Here is a 14719-nt window from a genome sequence, read left to right on the forward strand (position 1 = left end):
CAAAAATATGCACTTATCAAGATATATATAAAAAATAAGTGTTTATAATGAATTCTATTGTAAATTACACTCACCGGCCACTTTATTAGGTACACTTTATTAGGTACACTAGTACTAGTACCGAGTTGGACCCCCTTTTGCTTTCAGAACTGCCTTAATTCTCATAGCATAGATTCAACAAGGTACTGGAAATTTTCCCTTAGAGATTTTGGTCCATACTGACATGATAGCATCACGTAGTTGCTGCAGATTTGTCGGCTGCCCATCCATGATGTGTATATCCCATTCCACCACATCCCAAAGGTGCTCTAATAGATTGAGATCTGGTGACTGTGAAGGCCATTTGAGTACAGTGAACTCATTGTCATGTTCAAGAAACCAGTCTGAGATGATTCGCACTTTATGACATAGTGCGTTAAGATTAATACGATAATAAATGAGGTTAACAATACTCAGGTAGGTAGTGGCATTGACATGGTGCTCAATTGGTACCAATGGGGCCAAAGTGTGTCAAGAAAATATCGCCCACACCATTACACCACCACCACCAGCCTGAAGCGTGATACAGGGCAGGATAGATCATGGATTCATGTTGTTAACTCCAAATTCTGACCCTACCATCCGAATGTTGCAGCTGAAATCGAGACTCATCAGATCAGGCAATGTTTTTCCAATCTTCAATTGTCCAATTTTGGTGAGCCTATGCAAATTGTAGCCTCAGTTTCCTGTTCCTAGCTGACAGGAGTGGCACCCAGTGTGGTCTTCTGTTGCTGTAGCCCATCTGCCTCAAGGTTGGATGTGGTGTGCATTCAGAGATGCTCTTCTGCATACCTCGGTTGTAACGAGTGGTTATTTGAGTTACTGTTACCTTTCTATCGGCTGGAACCAGTCTGGCCATTCTCCTCTGACATCAACAAGGCATTTGCACCCACAGAACTGCCGCTCACTGGATATTTTCTCTTTTTCGGACCATTCTCTGTAAACCCTAGAGATGGTTGTGCATGAAAATATCAGTAGATCAGAAGCTTCTGAAATACTCAGACCAGCCCGTCTGGCACCAATGATCATGCCACGTTCAAAGTCATCTTTCTTCCCCATTCTTATGCTCAGTTTGAACTGCAGCAGATAGTCTTGACCATGCCTACATGCCTAAATGCATTGAGATGCTGCCATGTGATTGGCTAATTAGAAATTTACGTTAACGAGCAGTTGGACAGATGTACCTAATAAAGTGGCCGGTGAGTATATATATACACACATACTTCTTGCTGACAAATATTTTAAATCCAGTGGATGAATGATAAACGCAAATTAATAAAGTTTTACAATGTTAATTTTGTAAGTGTTTTGTAAACCCTAAATAGAGACTTTCAATGTCATTAAATAATTCTAAATATGCCAGAGAAGAGATTTTGGTTTCTTTTAGTCTCTGACCCATAAACATTTTGTGAAAGGATAATAATTACATGATACATCTTTCAGAAAAAACATAACAATACCCCAAAAACACTCAACGCAGTGAACAGTAAACTAAATAGCAAGTTGAGTTCTGTTAAAATTAAAAAATAGGCCCACAAAGCAAAGAGTGCCCAAAAGTCACATCTGTTGCATGCATTATGGATTTAGTCATTACATGAATAAATATAACACTCTGCTAGTGTAATTTATTTAGCCTTAGGCCGATGATAATAGCCAGGCCCAGATTTGTGTGCTTTCAAATGACTTTGCTTATAATGTGATTAATCAAAGAGACTGCAAGGATTTTTTTCCTTCTCTTAGAATGCATTAGCAGTTTACACTGGTTGTGTTATTAGACTGCAATTTGTCGGTCATATATTGAAAACAAATGCTAATAGAAGTCAAACAATGTGTTTGCCTCAAGGTTAAATTTCATTTCATTCCATTCCATTTAATCCACACTCTAAATTAGTGGATAATGCCAGTTTCGCCCATATGTAAACACTCATTTCCAGATCGGACTGGAGTTATCATTATTCTGCCACTCAAGTGAGCTGAAAATTACAACAAATAATTGCACACAACACCATCTGTTTAAACACTGCATATTGATGCATTTAAACATCCATCTGAATCTCTTTCAGGCAGTATTTCGCATCTCGAGGCATGACTTAATGGCATGTCTCAATGGAGAGGCTTAAAGTTTAACTCAGTAAAGGTTAAACATACAAATCACTGTGTGATCAAAGTCAAACAATAGCAGGAAACAGCGCGTAATGCACAATGTCACATGGTATGTGAACTGATATAATAAAAATAAAACTGTATCTCTTGTCAGTATAAAACTACTGTTTATATTTTAGTCAAATATAAATCGTGCTATGTGGATAAAGGTGAAACGAGAGCATAAATAACACATGATTATGTCTAGTGAACTGCAATATGTATAGAACACTTGCGACCAATTAGCTACTTGCTTTATTGTAAACTGAATTAAAATATATTGTTTCTGAATAACAACTGCTGTAGATTTCTACTTTGATTTAGAGAAGATCCTCACTAAAACTTCCTTTAATGATTCAGTAATTCAGACACTGAAAACTCATGCTAGGCATATTAAAAACAAGACTCCTTATTGATATGATGACATATTAAAAATTGTGTGTGGTCACTTTTTTTTTTAAATATTGTTTGCATGACATTGGAAATGTATTCATTTTTTATGAAAATACAAGTTATTTGCATTTAAGGGCTGAACAATATATAGTTTGAGTATCGATATCGCAATGTGTGTATCTGCAGTAATCACATCGCAGAACTAGATCATTAATTTTAGTCTAAAAGACAATTTTATTTTTAAAAATAATTTATACAATGATGATCATGTTATTTTACCTTTGATTGTTCAATTTCTGTACTTGAATACTATTAGATTCTCCAGAAAACCACAAAGCGCTGTTTTTAACTTTTATTTTTGCTCTGTCGTATCTATATATGCTTGTAATTTATTAAATTTGAAGTAAATTTGATGTACTGCATAGAAAAAAAGGCTTGATCATCCCAGAGGATCTAAATTAGTGAAATATTTTGAAACAGAGCTATTCACTCAAATCATCTGATGAAATTATATTCATACTGCAATACATATCGCAATAATCCAATATGGTGCAGCCCTAATATGTGTATGTACTGTATATGTACGTCAAATCAATTAAGTCGTTAATTAAAAATTTAGTCATTATTTACTTACCTTTTATTCGTTCCGAGCACAAAAGATGATGGAAAAAAAGCTGAAAACCGGTCACCATTGATTTCCATATTAGGAGAAAATAAAACTATGGAAGTCAATGGTTACAGGATTCTTTAGATTATATTCTTTTGTGCTAAATCAAATAAATTATGACATTATTTTTTTTTGTGGTGAACATGCCTTTAATTTGACGAGAACACCAAAACGTTTTGACCAAGATATGTAAAATGTCATTTCATAAAGGTATTATTATCTGTGCAATGATGTGTTTCTTAACTTAAACAGAGTTTTCATTATTTGAATTATTTTCATTTTTTTTATTTTATTATTAATAAAATTAAATACAACTATTATCTGAAATCATTTGGGAAATATTTAAAAAGGAAAAAAAATTCAAAGGCTAATAATTCTGACTTAGACTGTGTGTGTATCTATCTATCTATCTATCTATCTATCTATCTATCTATCTATCTATCTATCTATCTATCTATCTATCTATCTATCTATCTATCTATCTATCTATCTATCTATCTATCTATCTATCTATCTATCTATCTGTATATATATATATATATATATATATATATATATATATATATATATATATATATATATATATATATATATATATATATATATATATATACACACAAATATGTATATATATATATATATATACATATATATATATATATATATATATATATATATATATATATATATATATATATATATATATATATATATATATATACACAAAAATGTGTGTGTGTTTGTGTTATTTACTATATTTTAATAGGTTTATTCCAAGCTATTCCAACTTTTTCTTTTTCTTTCTCAAAAATAAAAAAACAACAACACTGTGATGTAATGTCAACAGCATTTTCTGTCAGTAATATTATCTGAAAGCTAAAATAATCTCTCAATTTGCTATAACAAGTGAGAAGTCAAATAAGCCATTTCAAGATTTACTGCTATACCATCACTTCTGGCCTCACCGTTAAAGGGATAGATCACCCCAAAATGTGAAACTACACTTTTATGAATTTCTTTCTTCTACTGAATACAAAACAAAAATACCAGCTATTGACATCCAGAGTAGTAACATAAAACACTATGGAAGTCAATGCCCCATCCCTCCCGTGGAGGATGAGTAAATAAAATTTTAGGGTGAACTATCCTTTTAATGTCACCAATCACAAACAGCCTTATATTCACAGAGATGTAAGTAAGCAGCCTCACAAATCACACGACTACAGCATCATTTATCATCGTCAAGCAGAGCCTGAAGAGGTCAGAGGAAATGCAGACAGTGTGAGAGACAAAGACCGGAAGATGACAAGAAGAAAGGACACTTTCCAGAAAGGACAGTAAGTACATCATCGATGACAGGATGAACAAAATCAAAGGAGCAGAGCCTCCAGACAAACATTCGGCTAGCAAGAGTTATAGAGAGCGAGTGAGACGTGAAGGAAGGAAATGAGAGCACATTGTGTGGAGTCAAATGTGAGTGGGTTACCTTGGCATTGCCGTCTGAGTGGCGACGGGCACAGAGCTGAAGCTGGGTCATCCACATCTGCTGCTCACGCACATCGCCGGCTGGAGGAAGATATGAACACAGTCATTCAGTCATGCTGTCTCTATATATACAGTTGAAGTCAGAAATATTAGCCCACATTGGGATTTTTTTTCTTTTTCAAATATTTCTCAAATGATGTTTAACAGAGCATGGAATTTTCACAGTATTTCATATGATATTTTTTCTTACGAAGAAAGTCTTATTAGTTTTATTTCAGCTAGAAAAAAAAGCAGTTTTTAATTTTTTTAAAACCATTTTAAAGGTCATTATTACTAGCACACTTAAGCAATATTTTTTTCCGATTGTCTACAGAACAAACCATCTTTATACAATGATTTGCCTAATTACCCTAACTTGCCTAATTACCCTAACAATAGTTAAGTCGTTAAATGTCACTTTAAGCTGAGTACTAGCGTCTTGAAAACTATCTAGTATAATACTATGTACCGTCATCATGGCAAAGACAAAAAAAAATCAGTTATTAGAAGTTAGTTATTAAAACTAAAGCCTGTTTCACACCGCACGCGAGAGCAGAGAGTGAGCAGCGCATGTTTTTGCAGCGTCCACATAAACAGATTAGATTTTTCGTACCGCATGCAGAAGCAGCACGTCAGCGTAAGGCATGAGCGTCATTGAAGCAGCAGTGTTCGATAGTTTCGCGCTGGGTCTATTTTTGCCGCTCAATTAAAGTGACAGTGCTATGATAATGACCAAAAACACATTGAATGTCAGTAAAAGTAGCAATTTACCCAATAAATGCATCGATAATATCCACAGATTTTTATTTAGTCAATCAAATTAACCTAAAACGATTAAAAATTGCGACAAATATTTATTTGGTCCCGATTTACAAACCCAAATTTAAAACAATTTTAGTATTAGTTTTGCTTAAGTTGCACATTAGTTTGATCATGTGTTTGATTCTATGTAGAAGAATCAGTTCCAGCCCCCCATCTGAATTACGCGCATCATCAATTATGTTATGTGAAAACAACCAATAACCTGAAAATTTTAAATTGAATAAAACCAGGTTCACAAATCTTGTTGGCATATTAAAGTTTTTCTAAAGGAAATATGTATTTTTATCAGTCCATAAATCCATGTTTTCAATATTACAACATTTTCATGTTTTTGAATATCATCTTTCAACTAGAAGCAGAAATTCTTGCATATCTATTTTATACGGCCATGGAAATGTATTTTCTCAATAAACCATTCGGTACAGCATGGTTACTCAGGTAGAACAAATGCAAGCATTTTCACCAACACAAGACCGAACAACTCAATTTGTGGCTTGTCTGTAACCCCCGGGTAAGATTGGGAAAGTGTGAAATGAGAAAAGCAGCACCTGAAGATTATCATTTCAGATCGCTGGAACACTGGGAGCAGATGAGACTCCGCCTGGAGCGAGGCTGTCAAAACTGTTGGGAATAATGCTGGAGGTGACTGCTTTTTCCTGCGAAATTCATCCTCTCAAAACTCCGTCCAAAATTGCCTTTGTTACAAATGGCCGATTTGGCTGGTGGCGTTTTTGCTTGTAAACTCCTGACACAGTCTAAATGAGTTCTCAAAGTCGCCTCAGACCGAAAGAGAAATCTGATGTAAAATCGTCATAAAAGATTGTGGCGTACAGTGAATGCCAGCAATGAAAAGACTCTTGGCATACTTAAAAATGACAGGGAGAAAGAGAGAGGGGGAAATACACAGATCTAATCTCGTCTAGAAGTAACTGGTGGAGAGAAAGGGGTGAATGTGGACTAAATCACAGATAAAGGGGCAACGCCAGAAGGGGAAAACATATCACTGAGATACTTTCTGAAGAAACGCAATGTGAAACAGAGTGAGGAGACTCGAGTTAAAGGAGAATGGATCAAATCGGACACAAATAGCTATGTTCAAGGGGCTCTATAGTGATTTCCAACATTCCTTTGTTACATAATGTTACTGTTTTAAGGTTAAATGAAATCTGCAAAACTACAAAGTCATTCCAAAGAAAGTTACTCACTACAGCAGTTAACAGTGTTTCTCAACTCCCTTACATGCTTTGATTGTAGTACTGATTGTTTTCTTACAGGGATGTACATTTCAAGAGTTCACACTTAAATATTGGTTGACGCTATTAGCAGGTGTGGCATGCTGTCCCAAGAGAGAAGCATGAGCTCGGAGATAATTGAGCCCAGGGCTCCTGCCAGGTCTTTTAGCATGTAAGAGGGTCCGAGATCAGGTAGGTCTCGAGAGCACCCCCTAGTAAAGAAGTAAAAGGAGGAGATGGGGTGGAAAGAGGGATTCTTCCAATACGAAGATATGGCAGTAGGGTAAAATCGGTCTATTTATAGTGGGCTTGGATCAATCTGATTGGATTGTTACTGATTAGAGATGAGAGGCCAGCCGCGATCAATCATATCACGTGCTCCTCTCGAAATTAGTTTAAAAACTTCACATAAAGCTGCCGTCACACTGGGCTTTTCCTCCCATAGACTTCCATTCATAAGCACGCGAATGTGTCAGACCGGAAACGCAAGGTCATGCGTCAAGTTTTGCGTGTTGCTGCGGTGCAAAGTTCAAGCTTGGTGAACTCTGACCTGCGAAATCGCATCACTTGACTGCGTGAGACCAATCGAGGATCAAAACATGACCTCTCTGGACAGAAATTTAAAGCATGGAGCAATCGCTCGCTTTTGTTATGTCTAACTATCTTGTTTAATCCCGCCCCTTTTCACAGCACCGCACGACAGAATTTCACACACACAAACTCTGGTGTGACCGCTGCTTAATAGTGTTGCACATTTAAATTAATCGCGCGTGAGGTTCAGCTGTGTGCTCTTCATTTTCAGTCTGATTCAGGCAAACTCGTACAGTTGTTTACACAGCGCAAAAGTGTGCACTTGTAGGGGGCGAGGTGACGTGGAGCCAATCCGTGAATTACAGCACATTATGTTAGCTGACCAATCAGAACCTCTTGAAGGCGGGCCTTTCGGAGGAACTAGGAAATATGACAGTCGTTTTCATGTTAGCGGAGTAGCAGTATATAATCAAAGTAAGATATATAAAAAATATGACCCCTTTAAAACTAAATAAAAGCATTAAAAGCATGACAAAAAGAAAGGATGCTTACCTCGCAGTTTGAAGAAATCTCCATTCGCGGCACAGACTGTGAACATGAAGGGAAACTCATCACTTGAGGCCACAGAGGAGCCGATGAGGGGCAAAGATCCTCGTGGCTTCTGGATCTTACTGTGCTCATTGATGAAATACTGAAGCTGGCCGAGCTCTGGGTCCAACACAAAATATCTGTATGATGAAAGAGAGAAGATGGTGACATTACAACTGGCCTAGATTTTGATCACTGACATGACTGAGTTGTGGTTTTAATGAATTACAATGCAGTTGCTAGCATTGTTGAATGTTTTGGTATTCTTACTGGTTTCCAGGGAGTTGCTATAAGGTTCCTATAATGTGTTCGGTTGAGTTTTAATGTGTTACTATGCAGTTTCTAGGATGTTCTTGTTGACTGTCAAGGTATTGCTATCTGATTCCTAAAGAGGTCAGACTCAGAGTGGTTTTAATATGCTACTTTGCAGTTGCTAAGATGTTTTTGTTGGTTGTCAGGGCGTTGCTATGTCATTCCTAAAGCATTCTGGTGGTTTCATTGTGTTAACAAGTTGCTGGGGTATTGTCCTTGGTTGCCAGGGTGTTGGTATGTGGTTCCTAAAGTGTTGTGAGGGGTTTTGGGGTGTTGCTGTAAAGTTGCAAAGGTATTTTCGATGGTTGACAGGGCTTTTTATGATTGTGGATCCTTTCAACTAACTTTATTATATTGTCCTCAAAATACTGTAACTTTCAGTTTATTTGCACCAATTCTTGGTTTTATGTACATGACAGGAACTACCATGGCAACAAAGAGTGATTAAAGTCAGGTTCATGTTAAAACCCAAGATTGGTGCAAACTAAACTGAAAACTTAACTGGCTAGCCAGCTAAACCAGCTTCATAGTACAGGCTCCGTATATCGATATCAGAAATGTGTAAACATGAGTCACAGTATGCATCAAATTTAAATACTTTAGAGTTCTGCTCAAGACTATGAGCAATGGTAATAGTGATGATTTCCTTAGTAAATACACCACACACTATTAATACTGGCCTAAAAGTAAAATCGTACTGGAGCTTTATGGTGGCCATTATTACTGTCTCCCTCCCTCCCTTCCTCATTATTCTTGATGCATTACATGCCACTTCTGGTTCCCCACTGTCAGAGCCAACCAGAGCGGTGCTTTATACGGGATCGTAACTCTGCAGGGAATGGATTGTAATCACATGGTTTGGGTGCTTTAACACAACAGCCACCCTCCCTTAGTAAAAAATGGATGTGCTGCCAGGCTCTCTTCTGTGATTTCTTTGATGGGGTCTTTGAAAGCCAGACAAAGACACATCATTATTTTAAAAAGCAGCTAAAAGTATGAAGATCAAAGCAGCAACAAATGCACTGCTTTTTATGGTGGCCACCTTTTGGTGGCATTCTCTTGCAAAACCTCATCCAGTAGCATGACTGACTACACACAGATACTGTGTTATTGCTCCTGTCAGAAAAATTTGCCCTCACCTGTGGTTTGTAATGTAATGTGCAGCACAAATGTCTTGATACCTCAGGCTGTTGATGTTGCCATCCACTCTCTCACACACACCCATACTGAATGTAACCCCAAACCATGCTTTTTCCTTCACCAAACCTGACTGATTTCAATTCAACAGATGATTTATTGGAAAAACCTACCTTCTGCTACTTTTCCAAATGATCAACTAGAAGTTAAGTTATTATTTGTTAACCTTACAACTGGGATCAACGACAAGACTTTTGTGTGTGTGTGTATGTATATTAATAGAAGTGTTGCTACCATTCTTACAGGGCCTAAGATGGTTATTGTTTATGGTTTAAATTATGGTTTAGAGTGGATATCAAGTATCATAGACTGTGCTATAGTCATAATCATATGTAATCTGATGCACAGCACTTCAGTCTTTTTTTTTTTAAATCTCATGATAACAGCGTTTCAGTGCCTGAGTTCAGTTTGCAGTAAATGCTCCAAAAATACAACTACATTTTTCTGCAAGTGCTGCTGTTTGAATAACTTTACCAAGCATTTCAAAATACAAATATTGCCTATAAGTATTAAGAATGCTTTATAAAACTTTCATTATTAATTATTTATATGTTCAACTTACATTCTATTATTTATTTTCTTTTATTTTTGCTATTTTATTTATATTATTATTATTTTAATACTAGTATTATATTATAATTAATTAAATCTTAATTATTATTATATTATTAATTTATACTTATTATTGTTTTACTATAATATACTATTATATTAATATTATTACATTTTAGTTTATTAAAAATTACAAAACAGTTTTATTGGTTTTATTTTGTATACAATTATTTATGTTATTATCTTTGTAATGCTTTTAGTATTATTATTATTATAAAAATTATAATTACATGCGTAGTGCGTCCCCAATTTATTGGCTTGGTTCCATGGCTGATAAAACATTATTATGACCGCTGGCAAAATGTTCATTTAAGATCCTACATACACAAGTACCAATAGGGCAAAATGCATAATAAAAGATTACCATTCTAGATAATTTACCTGCTATTCAAAACCAAATGGTACTTCAAATACCACCAAGGCACATTATGTGACTAACAAATCCATGTGTGTGTCTGTTCGTGGGTGCATTAATTCAATTTGTGACAGACATTCACTTCTTAGCAGTTCTGTTCAGTTAGTTATTCTCTCCAAGGCCCAATTCTCATCAGGTCAAAGTATCGAGTGGTGTGGAAACCTCTCTTTCTCTCTCTCACACACACACAAATCATTGAGCACTAAACAGTGACTAGCGCTGGGGTTAACGTGAGGGCTATTTCTGGGCCATTGCAGAGGGCAAATCACCCCTCCGCTCCTGATGCACGTTATTTGCTTGGCCTGTTCCTCTATCGATTGCTGGACTAAGCAACAGAATGAGCACAACATTATGGATGTGAGGGATTTCCCATCACAGATGAGTCATAGTCTCTCCCAGATGAAAGAGCCTGAACTGTGGGCTGCGCAGCACTCAAGCCTGCAGCAAACACTACCGTGAAATCCAACAAACACACACACACAAAATCCTCCCGCTTTCAATGAGAGCCTCTTGCTTTGGAGTGTTTCTGCATAGCTCAGCTGTTGAAGGGCTCATTTCACTTTTAAATTTCTGACCATAAATAGTCTTTTTCATTATGGGAAGGTCCTTTAAAATGTCATTAAATCATGACCTTTTACATCACTGATGTGTGTTTTCAGAATGCAGAAGGTTTGGTCTAGGCTTAGACTAGATCGTGTGTTATTATGTAGAGAAATGTAACGTTTTATGCAATTATGTTATACAATACATATCTGAAATGAGCCTAGGATAAACAAAATCATGAGAGAATATTACATAACAGGAGAATTTAGATAACAGGTAGGCAAAGAGTGATCTGCTTTTTCTCAATCTCAAAAGCATTCCTTCAGATTTTCACACACAACCATCTCTAGGGTTCACAGAGAATGGTCCGAAAAAGAGAAAATATCCAGTGAGTGGCAGTTCTGTGGGCACAAATGCCTTGCTGATGCCAGGGGTCAGAGAAGAATGGCTTTTCTGAATGCACAGCATGTCCAACCTTGAGACAGACGGGCTACAGCAGCAGAAGACCATCCCGGGTGCCACTCCTGTCAGCTAAGAACAGGAAACTGAGGCTATAATTCGCACAGGCTCACCAAAATTGGACAACAGAAGATTGGAAAAACCTGGTCTGAGTCTCAATTTCTGCTGCGACATTCGGATGGTAGGGTCAGAATTTGCCGTCAACAAGGATCCATCCTGCCTTGTATCAATGGTTCAGGCTGGTCGTAGTGGTGTAATGGTGTGTAGGATATTATCATAGCACACTCTGAGCCCATTACTACCAATTAAGCATCGTGTCAATGCCACAGCCTACCTGAATATTGTTGCTGACCCTGTCCATCCCTTTATGACCACAGTATACCCATCTTCTGAGCAGGATAATGCGCCATGTCATAAAGTGTGAATCATCTCAGACTGGTTTCTCGACATGACAATGAGTTCCCTGTACTCAAATGGCCTCCACAGTCACCAGATCTCAATCCAATAAAACACCTTTGGGATGTGGTGGAACGGGAGATTAGCATCATGGATGTGTAGCCGACAAATCTGCAGCAACTGCGTGATGCTATCACGTCAATATGGACCAAAATCTCTGAGGAATATTTCCAGTACCTTGTTGAATCGATGCCACGAAGTATTAAAGCAGTTCTGAAGGCAAAAGAGGGTCCAACCCAGTACTAGTAGGGTGTACCTAATAAAGTGGCCGGTGAGTGTATAAACATATACACACACATACATACATCTCAATATGACGATTAAATTATATACAAAATGACATATAAATAATACAATTATTTACAATTTATTTATATATACAAAATTACATTTTTATAAATATTATTACACATAATTAAAGTAGCCATAGTGGAGATGCGTGTATATATATTTATATATATATATATACTTTTTATATACTTATATACATGCTGTATTTATATACTTTTTATATACTATTTTACATAATTATGCAGTATTTTACATATATTTTTTTATATACCAAAAGACATTATACAGGATCTTCAAATACGTTTATAAAGCTTCCCAGATGCAAATGTAAACAATGAAATAATCCCATTCATGCTCCGCGTCATAATGCACTGGAACAGCGCGCTGCGTGCATTGCTGGAAGATGACGTGTCTTCATTCTTTGATCCAGATACTGAATATCATGGAAATGATGGATCAGAAATTTGGAAAACAAAATCTTCAACATACTGGACTAGAAGTCAGAATGAAAACGTTTGGCAATCTGTTTACGGGTTTTAAAAGTTGCAAAGTGTGAGCAAACGTCAAAAACTCTTACCTGTTCTGCCAGCCTTGTAGTAAATTGGTGTATTTATTCAAAACCTCCTCCAAGTGTCTCTTCTGGCTCTGAGACGGATGAGTGTCCGAAACAGCGGCTGATCCCGGACTGTACGAACCGCTTCTGCTCTGCCTCTGCGCGGGATTCCCCAGATCCGCGGACCACTTTCCTTTACTGCCCCCCGAATGCGACACGTTCACTGTTTTTTCCATGATTATCCCAAAACTCTGGAGCCCGCAGCGTAACGATTCAGAATCCAAAGACGAGTTTCAAAAGCAAGCTGTAGATACTGCTGGAAATTGTCATCGTGTGGAGAGGAGGTGAATGGAGACTACTTTCATTCTTCTCTCGCTGCTTTCTGCCAAGGACTCTTGTTTAATGGGTTTCTGTGTGTGTTTGCTTTGGAATCAGTGTGTGTCACTCCCTCCCGCGCTCCGCCAACAGGAATGCAGCATCACAGAAGAGAGAGAGAGAGAGAGCGTCAATGTGGAGACGATGCTGGAACGCAGAGCCACGCCCCCTCATTAGCATCATCATCCGCACGGAGAAAATAAGTAAAATAAAAAATATATATATATATATAAAACAAAAATGATTTGAATTAAAATAATAGTGTAACTGAATAAAAGAAAATGCCAAAAAGTTACTCAAATAAATACAAATACATCAATTAAAGTTTAAATAAATAAATATTTTCAAAATAAACAATTGCAAAGTTTCACAGAAACAACACAAATTATAAAAGAAATAATAAATATTAAAACCAGGACATTTCCCAGTGCTGGGTTGTGTCTGGAAGGACATCAGCTGTGTAAAACATATGCCGAATAGTTGGAGGTTCATTCTACTGTGGCGACCCTTGATAAATAAGGGACCAAGCCAAAGGAAAATGAATGAATGAATGAATGAAACTCAGGACAGCACTTCTAGAAAATATATATACAGCTGTGTCTTCAGATTAACATAAATTTTATGTTATTTTTACAGTACTGTGACAGTCGGGTTTAGGGTAGGGGTAGACATTAAAAAAAAATTTCAGTCATTCATTTTCTTTTCGGCTTAGTCCCTCTATTAATCTAGGCTCGCCACACCGGAATGAACCGTCAACTTATCCAGCATATGGTTTAAGCAGAAGATGCCCTTCCAGCTGCAACCCACCACTGGGAAACACCCATACACTCTCATTCACACACATACACTATGGACAATTTAGCTTACCCAACTTGTCTTTGGACTTGTGGGGGAAACCGAAGCACTCGGAGGAAACCCACGCCAACACAGGAAGAACATGCAAATTTCACACAGGAACGCCAACTGACCCATCTGAGGCTCGAACCATCGACCTTCTTGCTGTGAGGCGACAGCGCATAATTACAATTAATGGGAAATGTAATAAATAATATGAATATTTCTGTCTTCAGATTAAAGTAAATTTGTCTAAACATATAAATGCATGTCAATGTAGCAAACACAAATCATAAGAGTATGGTGAAACTTTGAATGCCACACTTTTTTTTTAAAAAATTGAAAATGCATTATTTTCTAATTAGTTAAAAAAAGAAATTGGCATTGGATTGAAAAAAATTACCAGTATCACTACATCACATTGTATTAAAAATATAAATAAAACATAAAATCTATAATTAAAATTGTATTAAAATACCAATTTGATACAATATTAACAACAATAACAACAACAACAAGAACAATAATAATAATAAGATTTATTCATTCATTCATATTCTTTTCGGCTTAGTCCCTTTATTTATCAGGGGTCGCCACAGCGGAATGAACCACCAGCACATGTTTTACACAGCGGATGCCCCTCCAGCCATAACCCAAAACTAGGGAACACCCATACTCTCTTGCATTCACACACATACACTTTAACCAATTTAACTTATTCAATTCACCTATAT

The 14719-nt window shown here is 36.7% G+C and overlaps 1 protein-coding gene across 2 annotated transcripts in view; it reads right to left on the reverse strand.

Moving 5' to 3' along the window:
* Window positions 1-13238, reverse strand: part of osbpl10b (oxysterol binding protein-like 10b) — a 103747-nt gene extending 90509 nt beyond the window's left edge. The window contains exons 1-3 of one of the 2 annotated variants that reach the window (XM_056475420.1): window positions 12801-13238; window positions 7903-8078; window positions 4728-4807 (exon numbers count right to left, since the gene is read on the reverse strand). In XM_056475420.1, coding sequence (XP_056331395.1) covers window positions 4728-4807; window positions 7903-8078; window positions 12801-13012 — 468 coding nt within the window. In that variant the 5' untranslated portion in view covers window positions 13013-13238. The remainder of the gene's footprint in view (window positions 1-4727; window positions 4808-7902; window positions 8079-12800) is intronic. The other variant, XM_056475421.1, reaches the window with a different exon arrangement.
* Between the last annotated feature and the right edge of the window lie 1481 nt (window positions 13239-14719).

This window comes from Danio aesculapii, chromosome 16 (genome assembly GCF_903798145.1).
Source record: "Danio aesculapii chromosome 16, fDanAes4.1, whole genome shotgun sequence".
NCBI lineage: Eukaryota > Metazoa > Chordata > Actinopteri > Cypriniformes > Danionidae > Danio > Danio aesculapii.